Genomic DNA, 18800 nt, shown 5'->3' with positions numbered 1-18800 from the left:
TTATTGTACTCACCATCACCACCTCCTCAGGCAGAGAGTTCCATAGTCTCACTGCTCTTACCGTAAAGAATCCTTTTCTATGTTTGTGTACAAACTTTCTTTCCTCCAGACGCAGAGGATGTCCCCTCGTCACAGTCACAGTCCTGGGGATAAATAGATGATGGGATAGATCTCTGTACTGACCCCTGATATATTTATACATATTAATTAGATCTCCCCTCAGTCGTATTTTTCCTAAAGTGAATAACCCTAATTTTGATAATCTTTCAGGGTACTGTAGTTGCCCCATTCCAGTTATTACTTTAGTTGCCCTCCTCTGGACCCTCTCCAGCTCTGCTATGTCTGCCTTGTTTACAGGAGCCCAGAACTGTACACAGTACTCCATGTGTGGTCTGACTAGTGATTTGTAAAGTGGTAGGACTATGTTCTTATCACGGGCATCTATGCCCGTTCTGATGCAACCCATTATCTTATTGGCCTTGGCAGCAGCTGCCTGACACTGGTTTTTGCAGCTTAGTTTGCTGTTTATTAAAATTCCTAGATCCTTTTCCATGTCAGTGTTACCGAGTGTTTTATCATTTAGTATGTACGGGTGACTTGCATTATTCCTTCCCATGTGCATAACTTTACATTTGTCAGTGTTAAACCTCATCTGCCACTTATCTGCCCAAGCCTCCAATCTATCCAGATCCCTCTGTAGTAGTATACTGTCCTCTTCAGTGTTAATTACTTTACACAGTTTAGTGTCATCTGCGAAAATTGATACTTTACTATGCAAGCCTTCTACAAGATCATTAATAAATATATTGAAGAGAATAGGGCCCAATACTGACCCCTGAGGTACTCCACTAGTGACAGTGACCCAATCTGAGTGTGTACCGTTAATAACCACCCTCTGTTTTCTATCCCTCAGCCAATTACTTACCCACATACAGATGTTTTCTCCCAGTCCAAGCATTCTCATTTTATATACTAACCTTTTATGTGGTACAGTGTCAAATGCTTTGGAGAAGTCCAGATACACGACATCCATTGATTCGCCGCTGTCAAGTCTAGAACTTACCTCCTCATAGAAACTGATTAAATTAGTTTGACATGACCGATCCCTCACGAAGCCATGTTGATATGGCGTTATTTGCTTATTTCCGTTGAGATGCTCTAACATAGCATCTCTCAGAAAACCTTCAAACAGTTTACCCACAACAGATGTTAAACTTACCGGCCTATAGTTTCCAGGCTTTGTTTTTGGACCCTTTTTGAATATTGGCACCACATTTGCCATGCGCCAATCCTGTGGGACATTCCCTGTCAGTATAGAGTCCGCAAATATCAGAAATAAGGGTCTGGCTATGACATTACTTAATTCCCTTAGGATACGGGGGTGTATACCACCCGATCCTGGCGATTTGTCTATTTTAATCTTTTTAAGTCGCTGTTGTACTTCTTCCTGGGTCAGACAGGACACTTTTAATGGGAAATGTATTTTTACATTCAGCATTTCATCTGACAGTTTATTTTTCCTCAGTGAATACATTGGAGAAAATAATATTTAACAGCTTTGCTTTCTCCTCGTCGCTCTCTGCGACTCCCCCCTTATTACTCTTTAAAAGGCCGACACCTTCAGATTTATACTTTTTAACATTTATATAATTGAAGAACATTTTAGGGTTAGTTTTACTCTCTTTGGCAATTAATCTCTCAGTCTCTAGTTTGGCCGCTTTTATTAGTTTTTTACATGTTCTATTTTTTTCCTTATAGTTTTTCAGTGCTTCCGTGCTACCCTCTTGTTTTAGTGATTTATATGCTTTCTTTTTGTCATTTATTGCTTTCTTTACAGTTCTATTTTTCCCCATTGGTTTCTTTTTGTTCCTTAACCTTTTATTCCCGTACGGTATGTTCCTTCTTTTTAAGAATGTTCCAAACAGTTGTTTTGGCCACGCCTAATGTTTTTGCTATCTCTCTGATGGGTTTGTTTTGTTTTTTCAGCCTAATGATGGCTTGCTTCACTGATAGTGACAGCTCTTTGGATCTCATCTTGAGAGTTGACAGCAACAGATTCCAAATGCAAATAGCACACTTGAAATGAACTCTGGACCTTTTATCTGCTCATTGTAATTGGGATAATGAGGGAATAACACACACCTGGCCATGGGAAAAAAAAACTATAGGACTTTGTAACAGGCACAGCGGTTTTTCAGAAGTTTGACAAAGATCCATAAAGGTTGAAAAGTTACTGTGCCTGTTCATGTGAATAAAGTCCTGTCATGTTTCTAGATATGGAGTGTTGCATTTTCTTCTAATGTACTGTTCTGAGGTTGACATTCGCTTCATAGCCTCTAAACTTGGACGATCAAGTTGGTTTGCGCTGCTGCTTCTCTCGTGCATTATGCACTTTTGCATGGTGCTTTGCAAAAAGGTTACAATGCTCCATCGGCTCCAAAGTTTCTTCGCCCCTCACTAACACAAATCATGTTAGCTGATGAAGATTTCATGGTCGCAGCATTGGTTGTCATGTTTTAGCTTTACTCCTAAACACATAGGAGGGAGCAGTCCTTATACTACAGAGCTGGTATAAGTCATAGTGCATGATGTGAACCATGTGTAGTATGAACAAAGTCTTCAGGTAGAGATTATAGCTGTAAATAAACCAGAGGGAATCCGTTTGTGGTTAAAATATACCTTTGAAAAATGTTGAATATTTTTTATGGAACAACTCCTTTAAAGGTGTTCTCCAGGAATGATTTAAAATGGCCACCAGCACCCTGTTGTAGTATGTGATCAGGGCTAGTTGCAACCACTTGCAGAGTGGCTTAGAAGATTGAGGGGGCAAGGCCTCAGTGCACAACCCAATGCGCTACAATAGATGGTGATTATGCTATCCTGCCTGTGATATGCCATCATGGGTGAGCAGCCTGACAGGAACACTTACCAATATGTAGTAGATCCAATAGATCTACTAGATGCCAGAGCTCAGTGTACAGTGAGGCCCTGTCCCCTTACCCACCCTAGACAGCTCTGCAAGTGAAAGCCACCAGTCCTGCTCATATTCTAGGACAGGTTGCTGGAGGTCATTTCAAATTATTCCATGAGAACCCCTTTAACCTTTTCTGTGTTCTGCCTTTAAAATGTCTTTCATCAGGTTCACTCTCCAAGAGCTTTTATTTTATATAATGTATACTGTCAATATATGGATGTAGCAGTCTTAAAGTTGCTGCTTAGCTTATTAGATTGTTTCCTGAATGTCAAATTAAAGACTGCTACCTCTGTATATACATTTATGTAAGATAATGTAAAAATGTGTTTTGTAAAAAGGTTAACTTTTTATTCCTCCCTTCAGTTCCAAAATAAATTTAAAATAGATCAGCGTGGAATGGAGTGGGACCCTAAGTTTGGCTTTACAATACCATCTCCTCACCACAGTCTTCAAGAAATTTTACAGTGTGAAACTGAGGTCAGAGGAAAACATTACCACACCCTGTTCTGGAAACAAAACGTAGGTAAGCATAAAGTATTGTTTTTGGACTTTCACTTTTAGTTATACATTTGCAACACAGTTTTGCCAGACTCAGGTCCTGTTGCGAGTTTGTGGCACCTATGGACCTATATACTTCTTAACAGTTAAAGGGGTTTTCCGGGATTTTAATATTGATGACCTATCTTCAGGTGTGGACGGTGAGCAGGTAAACAATGAAGGTAAGGCTTCACTTGCACAGCAAGGGGTTCTGAGGATAGGTCATCCATATTAAAATCCCTGAAAACCCCTTTAGCAATTATATCATACTTTCTACTACTTAAATTTAGCCATTGAAAACAAAAACTTAAGAATGATTTCGAGATCCATCTCAGAGTCTAGCAAATGATGACTTGGCAACCCTAATTTTACATCAAGAACCAATGGCCTCTAATGGTTAAACATCTTGAAACAAACATTTCCACTATTACTGGGACCGGTATTCATGGCTCAATCATGCAGAAGAACAAAATGGATCTTATCCAGTGCTGTCATCAAGGATTCAACCAAAGATTTTATAAATAAAGGTTCACTGTGTCAGATATGTTGCATTATAAGCATGTTTCAGACACAAACCAATTATTTCCTTAAAAACGTGAAATAGACTCAAGTTTGAGTCAAAGACATGTTTTAAAGGGGTTGTGCTGCTAATATAAAGGTTTCCCACCCAAAAGATATCACTGTTATATCATCTTCCCTAGTTACCACCATTTATCAAAACCACCCTATTCTACAGTTATTAGCTAACCATTGCAACCTGTGGCAAATCTGCTTTGATATTCAGTTGCTGTAGATTATGTCCTGCATTGGAGCCGTGTAATGTAGGATGCACAAGAGCCATTAGTAAGAACAAGGGATGTTAGTGTCACATGATCTGCTGATGTCAGGACACAACTCACTGCCCTAAGGCATGATGGGACAGCAGACACATGACAAACCATGAATAGAATTCAAGCATGGGAGATAAGAGTAAACTGCAAATGAGGCAAATTTGAACAGAAAACAATCCAAGGAATGAGAGCTAGATTAATTGATGAAAATAAACTTTAGAGTGAAAAGTATTATATGGCACAACCCCTTTAACTGGACACAATAAGTGAGCCTTTGTTTATGAAATGTTGAATCCTTGATAAATGCACCATTTTGTTTCCATTTTGTTCTTCTGCATGGTTGATTAAAAAAATACAGTATACCTTTCCTGTTCAGGCACAAATCAGACTCCATTTGCTTAAGGTAAGGCTTATTCTTCTGTTTGGAAGGTTGAAATATAATTTTTGCTTAGCAGTTGGGTATTTTTATCCATCAATCTGCCAAAACACAAATGACATCCATAGAGGATCACTCAAAACTGGCGGGAGGCACTTTGTGTCGCTACTGGAGTTTTTCTATAACATGAAATAACATGAGATAATTTATGTTTTGAGTGAACCTATGCAGCAGGTTTGGCAGCATTTAATTTTTTTTCTACAAACTTCATAAGTACTAGGAATGAGAGAAAAAAAAATTAGCGTTCTGACTTATCCAATGTGTCACTCTGCTGTCCGGCTATTCCGTATTACCTAAGGGATTCTACATTTGTTGATAGAACAATCATGAGTGAATTATTACGTTTCACTGGCCAAACGCCTAGTAAAAATGAATGACAGGTGAGGAAATGGAGGGTGAACTCGATACTTATAACTAAATCCCAAGGATTAAACATTTCATGAAGTTCATAGTATTTATGTAAATCACTCACAAGTAACTTTGCATCAGTGGTCATCACTTTTCGTTTTTGAGTTTTATTTCGATTTACAAACATTTCATAGGTGATTAGAAACCTTTTTAGTTTCAAATGCATAAATGAGCCATATGTATCAAAATTAAGAAAAAAAAACTGATTATAAATAGAGATGTAGTAGTTGCCTATAAGGATCGATAAAGGAGTGGTAGTGGATTCATAACGGTAGTTAAAGGAATTGTTGAGTTTATCATCATCTGTTGGCCAAAGGAAAGAGTTGCCACAAGAGCATCTCTCACTCTGGTGGACCTGACCTTTCCTACATTACACAACCGCCTGATATAAAAGGGCACTATGGTGGTGTTGCAGAGAAATTAGACACTTATTCCCATGCTTTATGACAGGTTATAGCTGACTGTTCCAACAAGGTCACACTTTATGATCTGTTTATTGTCAAAGGATTGTGCAAAGCAGAAAACCCCTTTAATGTTGAAATATTAAATCAAAATAAAGCCCCACAGTTAGATATTTTAGATGTAATAGTGATTGATTGCAATAATCTCATTTCTCTGTGGCACACTCACAGGGATCCGGGAAGCTGAGATTTGGTGAACTGTTTTGGCATAGTCATGAGTAAACAATAAAGTACAAGCACTATGACAGCATCATATTTAATAAGGTTCTTCACTATTACCATTCAGTGAAGCTCTATCTCCAGTTGAACAGAAAATCTGTATAAACGTCTACTTCCTGCTTTTTTGGAGAAAAAAAATTAAAACTGCAATATTTGCACTGTGCAATCATAGCCTTTGTCAGTTAAAAAAGGTTGATCCCTCTTGCAAGTAAAGGGGGTCCTGTCCTGTAACTTATTGGTAAATTATTATATTTACTATTACTACCCTGCTTCAGTTCACAAATTCCAACAGACACCAAGGATAAAACTGGATTTATTTTTCGTGAATTGTAATCTTACATGGTGTATTTTAGCACTGCAAAAATATGCCACAAAATTCACAGCATAAGGGTCCATTCACACGTCCGTATGTGTTTTGCGGATCCGCTAATTGCGGAACCGCAAAACACGGACAACGGCAATGTGCGCTCTGCATTTTGCGGACCGCACTTCGCCGGAACTCACATAGAAAATGCCTTTTCTTGTCCGCAATTGCGGACAAGAATAGGATATGTTCTATTTTTTGGGGGAACGGAATGCGGATGTGGACAGCACATTCCGGCCTCATTGAAAATGAATGGGTCCGCACCTGTTCCGCAAAATTGTGGACCCATTTTGCAGACGTGTGAATGGACCCTAAACCCTCAGGTTCATTTTTTTCTTATTCGAATATTCTTTTTCCTTTTTTTTTAAACTTATTTCTTTAAAACATTTTTTGGTAGATGATACTGTATGTCCAATAAGAGGTTATAAAAAGATTGCTGGAGGATATTTGCCCCTTTTTTTTGCACTTTTTACTGTAACATGGGCATCCGTAGAAGACCCAATTACAAGGAAAAACAGCCCTCTATGAGGGAATTTTACACAGGCAGAGCTAGCTGATCTGGGTCTGCTAAGACCCAACAACTCTGCTATGCCTAAGAACATTTGGCAATCATAGCATTGATGCTTCCTCTATTCACTGCTTGGAACTCATTGAATGTTATGTACCCAAGAAGAGAGAAAGTAGAAGCAGTAATACATCACTTCCTCATGGCCTTTGGCTGTCTCTGAAATCCAGGGACCCAACCGTTTCCTGCTACATTGCAGCTTTAAACCTGTGCCCTACATGTACAATGCTCTAGATAAAAGCCCAGTACATATGGCATGTGGTCATAAACAGGTTAATTATGTAGATTGTAAGTAGAGATGAGCGAATCAGTTCTAACTAATTGATTTGTCTCATCAGCAGGGCTTCTTCATCTGTAGGGGGCTGTCTCTACAAATGACGAAGAACCCATCTGCCAAAACATTTAGCCCAGCCTTGACAACTTCTTGCCTGTGCCGCTGCTTCAATTAGCAGAGAAAGGGCACAGATTCTTCTTCTGCTGTGGAGACGCCTTGGAAGGTGAAGAGGAAAAAAAAAGTTTGCAACATTCACTACGCCAGCACTAGCAAAATATTTTTATATTTTAACAGTTCAGACATTTTTGGACATGGTGATACAATTTATTTTTCACTTGCAGTCTAAGGGATTCTGAAAGGCTACCTGTCAGACTGTGCCTCCCGCTTGGCTCCGCAGGCAGACAGACAGACCTGGAAGCCTTAAGAAGGTGATGGGAACCCCTGCCACATCACTATGTAGCCCCCACCTCTGTCTAACTGCTGAGATGGATTGACCGCAGCATCTGAGGAGTTAAATTGCAGTTGTTTGTCAGCTGTATTATACAGCCAGCACCTGCCATGTATGGAGAGGGATCAGCTTGTGATCCTGCTCCATACACCTCTTGCACCCTGCTGACATTCTATTACATCAGGGGGTGCCAGGAAGTTAATAAAATGGGAACTGCCTTGGCGATCTCACTGTGGATCTAGTAGCCAAGAGTCTTGGCAAACAGCTGATTTTTCTCGATGAGGTGGGTTGTACACTCATAGAAATGGAACCCAAGTAGGAATAGAAACGTAGGTTCTCCTGATGGACCACACATTTCATATAAAGATTATAGCTCCAGTTTATATCTTATAAAGCACTCGCAAACTGTGACATGAAATTTAAGGTATTCTCCATCTTAACATATGTTATAATTTTATAATAGTTTGTAATTTCTATCACTCATACATAGAAAGGTACATGGTGCCAAAAATAAGTTTATACGCTACATAACCAATTGCATATGTTGTTGCAGAGTTCAGTCATACAGAAATTACCAATGTGGAAGCGGAGAGGGCAACTCTGTTGGCTGGAGAAACTCTTCATTTGAGCTGCACTGGAGAATCCCCCTTTAATTCTAGGGTGATTTTGGATTGGGTGCATGAAGGAAAGGTAAATCATCATAAAACAACTGAACTCCTTGTGATTATAGTTATGATTAGCAATATCTATATAATGTTTGTATTACTGTAGAAGCCTACTTTGTGTTTATTATAATGTAGACGTGTTAAGTGTACATTTGACTGATGATGTTGATGTACATATGTAGGCCTAAAAGGGTTTTCCAAAATTTTAATACTAATAACCTATGCTCTGGATAGGTCATCAGCATCTGATCGGTGGAGGTCCAACACCTAGGACCCCCACCGATCAGCTATTTGAGAAGGCACCAGCGCTTATGTGAGTGCCGCAGCCTTGTCCATGTTTCTCCATGCTTACCAAGCAGTGTCATACATTGTACAGCGACTGTGCTTGGTATCGAAGTGAATGGCTGAGCTGTGCCTAGGCCACATAACTGATGAACATGTCGTCACTGGCCTAGGAAAAGCTGTGAGAAGCCTGCAGCACTCACAGGAGCACAGGTGCCTTCTCAAACAGCTGATCGGTGGAGGTCCCGGGTGTCGGACCCCCACAGATCAGATACTGATGACCTATCCTGAGGATAGGTCATCCATATTAAAATCCGGGAAAACCCCTTTAATGTACTGTAACAACATAAATTTCAACATCTTCTTTCTACAACAATTTTTTTGGGATAACTCATCACTGCTAAGGTGTCTTACTAGAAGTAGGTATCGAAGCTGATTAAGCATGATTAGTATAAAAAAAATGAAAATCAGGCATCATGCAGTGCACGACAGTCTCTTTCAAACAAAGCTAGAACCAGCCCTGTACATCATATGGATCCAGAGATCTCCTCATTAATTGCTCCAAATCCTCTGATAGATTTTCTTCTGGCTTAACCACCTCAGCCTCCAGTGCTTAAACACCCTGAAAGACCAGGCCACTTTTTACACTTCTGACCTGCACTACTTTCACCGTTTATTGCTCGGGCATGCAACTTACCATCCAAATGAATTTTACCTCCTTTTCTTCTCACTAATAGAGCTTTCATTTGGTGGTATTTCATTGCTGCTGACATTTTTACTTTTTTTGTTATTAATCGAAATTTAACGATTTTTTTGCAAAAAAATGACATTTTTCACTTTCAGTTGTAAAATTTTGCAAAAAAAAAACGAGATCCATATAGAAATTTTGCTCTAAATTTATAGTTCTACATGTCTTTGATAAAAAAAAAATGTTTGGGTAAAAAAAAAAATGGTTTGGGTAAAAGTTATAGCGTTTACAAACTATGGTACAAAAATGTGAATTTCCGCTTTTTGAAGCAGCTCTGACTTTCTGAGCACCTGTCATGTTTCCTGAGGTTCTACAATGCCCAGACAGTACAAACACCCCACAAATGACCCCATTTCTGAAAGTAGACACCCTAAGGTATTCACTGATGGGCATAGTGAGTTCATAGAACTTTTTATTTTTTGTCACAAGTTAGCGGAAAATGATGATTTTTTATATATATTTTTTTTTTCTTACAAAGTCTCATATTCCACTAACTTGTGACAAAAAATAAAAAGTTCTATGAACTCACTATGCCCATCAGCGAATACCTTGGGGTCTCTTCTTTCCAAAATGGGGTCACTTGTGGGGTAGATATACTGCCCTGGCATTCTAGGGGCCCAAATGTGTGGTAAGGAGTTTGAAATCAAATTCAGTAAAAAATGACCAGTGAAATCCGAAAGGTGCTCTTTGGAATATGGGCCCCTTTGCCCACCTAGGCTGCAAAAAAGTGTCACACATCTGGTATCCCCGTACTCAGGAGATGTTGAGGAATGTGTTTTGTGGTGTCTTTTTACATATACCCATGCTGGGTGAGATAAATATCTTGGTCAAATGCCAACTTTGTATAAAAAAATGGGAAAAGTTGTCTTTTGCCAAGATATTTCTCTCACCCAGCATGGGTATATATAAAATGACACCCCAAAACACATTCCCCACCTTCTCCTGAGTACGGAGATACCAGATGTGTGACACTTTTTTGCAGCCTAGGTGGGCAAAGGGGCCCATATTCCAAAGAGCACCTTTCGGATTTCACAGGTCATTTTTTACAGAATTTGATTTCAAACTCCTTACCACACATTTGGGCCCCTAGAATGCCAGGGCAGTATAACCACCCCACAAGTGACCCCATTTTGGAAAGAAGACACCCCAAGGTATTCCGTGAGGGGCATGGCGAGTTCCTAGAATTTTTTATTTTTTGTCACAAGTTAGTGGAAAATGATGATTTTTTTTTTTTTTTTTTTTTTCATACAAAGTCTCATATTCCACAAACTTGTGACAAAAAATAAAAACTTCCATGAACTCACTATGCCCATCAGCGAATACCTTGGGGTCTCTTCTTTCCAAAATGGGGTCACTTGTGGGGTAGTTATACTGCCCTGGCATTCTAGGGGCCCAAATGTGTGGTAAGGAGTTTGAAATCAAATTCAGTAAAAAATGACCTGTGAAATCCGAAAGGTGCTCTTTGGAATATGGGCCCCTTTGCCCACCTAGGCTGCAAAAAAGTGTCACACATCTGGTATCCCCGTACTCAGGAGAAGTTGAGGAATGTGTTTTGGGGTGTCTTTTTACATATACCCATGCTGGGTGAGATAAATATCTTGGTCAAATGACAACTTTGTATAAAAAAATGGGAAAAGTTGTCTTTTGCCAAGATATTTCTCTCACCCAGCATGGGTATATATAAAATGACACCCCAAAACACATTCCCCACCTTCTCCTGAATACAGAGATACCAGATGTGTGACACTTTTTTGCAGCCTAGGTGGGCAAAGGGGCCCATATTCCAAAGAGCACCTTTCGGATTTCACAGGTCATTTTTTACAGAATTTGATTTCAAACTCCTTACCACACATTTGGGCCCCTAGAATGCCAGGGCAGTATAACTACCCCACAAGTGACCCCATTTTGGAAAGAAGAGACCCCAAGGTATTCGCTGATGGGCATAGTGAGTTCATGGAAATTTTTTTTTTTTGTCACAAGTTAGTGGAATAGGAGACTTTGTATGAAAAAAAATAAATAAATAAATAAATCATCATTTTCCACTAACTTGTGACAAAAAATAAAAAATTCGAGGAACTTGCCATGCCCCTCACGGAATACCTTGGGGTGTCTTCTTTCCAAAATGGGGTCACTTGTGGGGTAGTTATACTGCCCTGGCATTTTCCAGGGGCCCTAATGTGTGTAAGTAGGTAAATGACCTGTGAAATCCGAAAGGTGCTCTTTGGAATGTGGGCCCCTTTGCCCACCTAGGCTGCAAAAAAGTGTCACACATCTGGTATCTCCGTACTCAGGAGAAGGTGGGGAATGTGTTTTGGGGTGTCATTTTACATATACCCATGCTGGGTGAGAGAAATATCTTGGCAAAAGACAACTTTTCCCATTTTTTTTATACAAAGTTGGCATTTGACCAAGATATTTATCTCACCCAGCATGGGTATATGTAAAATGACACCCCAAAACATATTCCCCAACTTCTGCTGAATACGGAGATACCACATGTGTGACACTTTTTTGCAGCCTAGGTGGGCAAAGGTGCCCAAATTCCTTTTAGGAGGGCATTTTTAGACATTTGGATACCAGACTTCTTCTCACGCTTTGGGGCCCCTAAAATGCCAGGGCAGTATAAATGCCCCACATGTGACCCCATTTTGGAAAGAAGACACCCCAAGGTATTCAATGAGGGGCATGGCGAGTTCATTGAAAAAAAAAAATTTTGGCACAAGTTAGCGGAAATTGATTTTTTGGATTTTGTTCTCACAAAGTCTCCCTTTCCGCTAACTTGGGACAAAAATTTCAATCTTTCATGGACTCAATATGCCCCTCAGCGAATACCTTGGGGTGTCTTCTTTCCAAAATGGTGTTATTTGTGGGGTGTTTGTACTGCCCTGGCATTTGAGGGTCTCCGCAATCATTACATGTATGCCCAGCATTAGGAGTTTCTGCTATTCTCCTTATATTGAGCATACAGGTAATGAGATTTTTTTTTCCGTTCAGCCTCTGGGCTGAAAGAAAAAAATGAACGGCACAGATTTCTTCATTCGCATCGATCAATGTGGATGAAAAAATCTCTGCCAAAAAAAGAAAAAGGAGGGGAAAGGCGTCTGCCAGGACATAGGAGCTCCGCCCAACATCCATACCCACTTCAGCTCGTATGCCCTGGCAAACCAGATTTCTCCATTCACATCAATCGATGTGGATGAATAAATCATTGCCGGGATTTTTTTTTTTTATATATACAAAGTGTTTGCCAAAGTATATGAACACCGCCACCTCCTCAGCTCATATGCCTCGGCAAACATATCTTTTACTGCAGAGGAGAAATCTCGTCTTGCAGCACCGCATACACCGACTTGCGTGTAATCTGACAGCAGCGCAATGCTTCTGTCCGAATGCACATCAGTGCTGCAGCTGGTCGATCGGTTGGTCCACCTGGAAGGTAAAAAAAACAAAACAAAAAAGAAAAAACCAGGCCGCAAAGCAATAACTTTATTAACTTTAGAACAGAACATATTAACTTTTTTAAACTTTTTAAACTTTTTTACTTACCGGTAATTTTTTTTTTGTTTAGTTTTTTTTACCTTTATAGAACAAACCTCTCCTTCCCCATGGGACAATGTGCAAAGCGCAAATCGCCCAAAGATGTGGCGAAGTACGTTATGCACTTTATCCCAGGTGAAAGGAGAGGTTTGCAGCAGCTGAGAGTAAAAGGGCCCTAATAGCCCTGTGTGCCTGTCCTGTGAGATGCAATCCCTATGCTAGGTGTACCTGTGTGTGGTACTTCCGGAAACACTCTCCATAGCATAGGGCAGGGTGGTCCGGACAGTCAGGACAGAAATAGCGGGTGTCACGCCTTATTCCACTCCTGCTACAGACACGACATCTTTTTCGGGGTGACGGTTGGGTTGAGGTACCAGGAACGACACTGGGGAAATGTCGCTCGTGTAGACGGCTAACTACACTGGGGGATGGGGCCACGGAACCTCCTGGGTAAAGGAGGTTCTCGATGATCTCTTCCTGGAATTTGAGGAAAGATCGTGTTCTCCCAGCCTTACTGTAGAGAACAAAACTATTGTAGAGCGCCAATTGAATTAAATATACAGACACCTTCTTATACCAGCGTCTGGTTCTGCGGGAAACTAAATACGGAGACAACATCTGGTCATTGAAGTCCACCCCTCCCATGAGCGCATTATAGTCGTGGACACAGAGGGGCTTTTCAATGACACGGGTTGCTCGCTCAATTTGGATTGTCGTGTCTGCGTGAATGGAGGAGAGCATGTAAACGTCACGCTTGTCTCTCCATTTCACCGCGAGCAGTTCTTCGTTACACAAGGCAGCCCTCTCCCCCCTTGCAAGACGGGTGGTTACAAGCCGTTGGGGGAAGCCCACGTGACTAGTTCGCGCGGTGCCACAGGCGCAAATCCGTTCTAGAAACAAATGCCTAAAGAGGGCCACACTTGTGTAAAAATTGTCCACATAAAGATGGTACCCCTTGCCGAATAAGGGTGACACCAAGTCCCAGACTGTCTTTCCACTGCTCCCCAGGTAGTCAGGGCAACCGACCGGCTCCAGGGTCTGATCTTTTCCCTCATAGATCCGAAATTTGTGGGTATAGCCTGTGGCCCTTTCACAGAGCTTATACAATTTGACCCCATACCGGGCACGCTTGCTTGGGATGTACTGTTTGAAGCCAAGGCGCCCGGTAAAATGTATTAGGGACTCGTCTACGCAGATGTTTTGCTCGGGGGTATACAAATCTGCAAATTTCTGGTTGAAATGGTCTATGAGGGGCCGAATTTTGTGGAGCCGGTCAAAAGCTGGGTGGCCTCTGGGACGGGAGGTGGTGTTGTCGCTAAAATGCAGGAAACGGAGGATGGCCTCAAATCGTGCCCTGGACATAGCAGCAGAGAACATGGGCATGTGATGAATCGGGTGCGTTGACCAATATGACCGCAATTCATGCTTTTTTGTCAGGCCCATGTTGAGGAGAAGGCCCAAAAAAATTTTAATTTCGGAAACTTGGACTGGTTTCCACCGGAAAGGCTGGGCATAAAAGCTTCCCGGGTTGGCGGATATAAATTGTGTGGCATACTGGTTGGTCTCTGCCACGACTAAGTCCAAGAGCTCCGCAGTCAAGAACAGCTCAAAAAATCCCAGGGCCGAACCGATTTGAGCCGTCTCAACCCGAACTCCAGACTGGGCGGTGAAAGGGGGAACTACAGGTGCGGCTGAAGTTGGTGACTGCCAATCAGGGTTTGCCAGCACCTCAGGGATTCTAGGGGCTCTACGGGCCTGTCTGTGCGGTGGCTGCGACGGGGTAACTACTGCACGTGCCACCGTACCAGCTTCAACTGCCCTTCTGGTGCTCGCCACGTCACCATGTTGTACGGCAGTGCTGGTACTAGGTCCAGGGAGGGCTGCGCTGCTGGTGTATGCCTCACCACGTGATCCGGCAGAGACAGCCCCACTCTGCTGCTCTTGAAGCGGATCCTGCATAACCTGTGGTCTAGCGACACGGGGCCGGGTACGCCTGGTGCTGCCAGGGACCTCCACCTCCTCGTCCGAACTTTGGGTCAGAGAGCCACTGCTTTCCACAGGTTCATATTCTGACCCGCTAGATTCATCAGATGAGGGTTCCCACTCCTCATCCGACTGGGTCAGAATCCTGTAGGCCTCTTCAGAAGAATACCCCCTGTTTGACATTTTGGACTACTAAATTTAGGGGTATTCCCTGAGACTACCCAAGAAAAAAAGCAAGCCTGTCTTACAAAGGGGAGGCTAGCGAAGTACCGGAGGCCGCTGCGGTTGATAAAAAATATCAAAACTGATTTTTTTATCGCCGCAGTGCGTGTAAAATGAATGTGCAGTGATCAAAAAATATATATTTTTTGTCACTGCGGTGGGGCGGGCGTGGGTGAACGCACGTGTGGGCGACCGATCAGGCCTGATCGGGCAAACACTGCGTTTTGGGTGGAGGGCGAACTAAAGTGACACTAATACTATTATAGATCTGACCGTGATCAGTTTTGATCACTTACAGATACTATAAAAGTACAAATGCTGATTAGCGATACGCTATTCAGCGAATAAAAGTGACTGCGGTGCGGTGGGGTGGGCGCTAACTGACGCTAACTACCTAACCAAGGGGCCTAAACTATCCCTAAAACCTAACAGCCAATACTAGTGAAAAAAAAAAAGTGACAGTTTACACTGATCACTTTTTTTCCTTTCACTGGTGATTGACAGGGGCGATCAAAGGGGTGATCAAAGGGTTAATTGGGGTGCAGGGGGGTGATCAGGGGCTACAGTGAAGTGTTTGGTGTACTTACAGTTCAGTCTGCTTCTCTGCTGGATCCAACCGACGAAAAGGACCAGCAGAGGAGCAGAGAAGCCATATAACAGATCATATTTACTAATATGATCTGTTATATGACTTTTGATTGGATTTTTTAAAAATCGCCAGCCTGCCAGCCAATGATCATTGCTGGCAGGCTGGTGACGAACTTGTTCTTTAACTTTTGCCGGCCCGCGATGCGCATGCGCGGGCCGGCTTGGAGCGAAATCTCGCGTCTCGCGAGATGACGCGTATATGCGTGACTGTGCGCAGCGCTGCCACCTCCGGAACGCGAATCTGCGTACAGCGGTCCGGAGGTGGTTAAAGCACAGGGGACTGTCCTTTCTCAGAGGTCATGTCCTTCTGAAGCAGCTCTCTCTGTATCACAACAGAGGGGGGTGTCTTTTCTGCTGCAACACTCTCCTTTTAAGGCCTGTTTCACACGGGCGTCACAGATTTTGTCCGGATGCGTTGCAGGTGCATTGCGGCAAACCCACGCGAGTAGGCACGCAATTTCAGTCAGTTTTGTCTGCTATTGCGTTTTGTTGTTCAGTTTTTCAATGCTTTTTTCACGCACGTTTGGGTTTGGGTTTGGTGTTCTGTTGATTTTATTATTTTCCCTTCTAACATGGTTAAAAGGGAAATTAATAGCTTTCTTATTACTAAAATGTCCATTAAGGGGTTAAAAAAAATAAAAAAAATAAACTCACCTCATCCACTTGATTACGCAGCCAGTATCATCTTCTTCCTGCAGGACCTGCAAAAGGACCTTCGATGACATCATCTTGCTCACCAAGTAGTGAGCGCGGTCATGTCAGCGCAGGTCCTGCTGAATGAAGATAGAAGGACCTTCTATTTTTCATTTAGCAGGACCTGCGCTGACGTCACTGCGCTCACCACGTGGTGAGCGCGATGACGTCATCGAAGGTCCTTTTGCAGGTCCTGCAGGAAAAAGAAAGAAGATGATACTGCCTACCCCTTACTATATAAGAACCACCCCAGCAGCTATTTTCTAAAGTTTATGGCAGTTATGAAAGAGACAGCAGTGTCATTGCTGTGCTCTGTGCTTTGTGTTATCACATTAGACAGTTAACTCATATATATAATTCAGATAGTTAGGGGGAGATAGTCACTGTAGGTTAGATTGATCTATAGTGTAGCAGATATTGCCGAAAATTCGCAAGCGCAAACACATTGGAGCACTCTATCTGCATATAAAGCTAGTCTAATGTTCTGCCATGCCAACCATTTTCTCCAGTCTCAGAAAACTTATACCAGCTTGAAAAATGTAGCATAAGTGACCCACGCCTGTATTTCGCACGCATTACGCGACTATTACACTGCCGATTTTCACAATCAAGAATATAATCTCGAATTCTCAAATTCACAAATATATGACAAATATTCTACAAAATATTCGCTAAATATTGCGAATTCGTATATTGCCCCTGCCGCTCATCACTATATTTCACCATCTGGTCATTTTTACCTTATTATCAGCTCATTACTGACAATCATGTCAGGTGCCATGTATGATTTCGGCTTCTGATTTACTTTAGATAATTGTGTGTATGTTAAATAAACATTTAGTAACATATAAATATTACATTCCTCAGGTTCTGAAGTCGGAGAGAACACTTTATGAAACGGGCAGTGGCTACCTGGGTGACAGGCTTCTACAAATAAAAAATGTAACAAAGAAGCACAGTGGAATATACACATGTATGAACGTTAACTTTCCAAATGTGGCCAAAAATATTTCGATAACTGTTCATGGTAAGTATGTACTAATTTAACAATGTAATTGTTCTAAAGGGCAATGTAACTGAAGAACGGGTAAATTATAGTGTGATAACAGATTTCTATATAATTCACTTTTATGCTAACATTTGATCATTTGCCTGGTGCCATTCTGTTGTGGAGAACTTGGATAGGTCTAGTTTCACAGTATGCAGGTCTCCATTAGGCTATGTCTACACGACGACATTTGTCGAGCGACAATAAGTCGCGCAACAGATAGGGCACAACTACACTGCAACATTTGTAGCGCAACATTTTGTTGCACTAATGTCGCACGACAATTTTTATAATGGCAGTCTATGGTGTCGCACTGCAACATGCAACATGCTGCGACTGCGACGCAACAGTCGCAGAAAAATCCATCTCGAATGGATTTTCTACGACTGTTGCGTCGCAGTTGCAGCATGTTGCATGTTGCAGTGCGACACCATAGACTGCCATTATAAAAATTGTCGTGCGACATTAGTGCAACAAACGGTCGCGCGACAAATGTCGTTGTGTAGACGTAGCCTAATAACTTTACTGAGAAATATGAGGAGCCCTGTCATTACAATCTATCGGTAACATAGCTTTAGGCCTTAGGCCTGCAATTTCAAAATCTTAAGAGGTTGTGCCAAATATTTACAGCATAGAGAATAACTTACTGATCGCTGGTGGTCAGACTGTACCGATCTCAACAATGGGGATCTCATGTCCCCATCCCATGCCCCACTACTCCATTCATTCTCTATGAGACTGATGGAGATAGCGAAGCATGGGAATTAGTTAGTTATGCCCTATGCTGAATAGATGTGTATTTTATCAATTCACCATCATTTATGCATACTTTTTCTTCTCTTCTATACATTTTTTTAATGTACAACTCTTCTTTAAAGTGTACCTAAACTTTTAAACTTATCTTAAAGGAGTTATCCAGTAATAGATAATAATGGCCTGTCCTCAGTCCCAGCACCCCTGCCGATCAGCTGTTACAGTTCAATGAGGCTGAGCCGCAACTAAGGCATGTGACCATGTATAGCCTAGGAAGAGGCTATGATGCTCATGATGCACCAGCCTCTTCTAACAGCTGATCAGCAGGGGTCCTGGGTGTCAATCTGATATCGATGACCTATCTTGAGGATATGTCATCAATATTAATTACTCAATAACCCATTTAACATCATATAATAATTTTTTTGCAATATACTTTATTTTCATTTTTATTTTTCTGTTTTACTTACAAAATAGGTGTCTATAGCACTTTGGAATCAATACACTCAATACATATCACTGGTGTACAATTGAGCAGCTTCCACTGTGGGGCCGCAGTGGGCGATGTACAGGCAGGAGCACATCGACAGTGATGTGTGCTCCCACCTGTACATCGCTCACCGTGGCCCCACAGTGGAATCCATACACCGCTGACATGTCACAGGTGTACGAATCTATGGAATCCAAAGCACTATCGGCACCTCA

The 18800-nt window shown here is 41.8% G+C and overlaps 1 protein-coding gene across 1 annotated transcript in view; it reads left to right on the top strand.

The window, feature by feature from the left end:
* LOC120977993 (vascular endothelial growth factor receptor kdr-like) overlaps positions 1 to 18800 on the top strand; it is a 207603-nt gene that overhangs the window by 86576 nt on the left and 102227 nt on the right. Inside the window, exons 5-7 of the mRNA XM_040406207.1 lie at positions 3338 to 3497; positions 8070 to 8206; positions 17162 to 17321. Of these exons, the coding sequence (XP_040262141.1) occupies positions 3338 to 3497; positions 8070 to 8206; positions 17162 to 17321 (457 nt within the window). The remainder of the gene's footprint in view (positions 1 to 3337; positions 3498 to 8069; positions 8207 to 17161; positions 17322 to 18800) is intronic.

Source organism: Bufo bufo, chromosome 8 (genome assembly GCF_905171765.1).
Source record: "Bufo bufo chromosome 8, aBufBuf1.1, whole genome shotgun sequence".
In the NCBI taxonomy this organism is placed as follows: Eukaryota; Metazoa; Chordata; class Amphibia; order Anura; family Bufonidae; genus Bufo; species Bufo bufo.
Note: the sequence above shows the minus strand (reverse complement) of the source record. Positions and strands in the feature narration are given on the sequence as shown.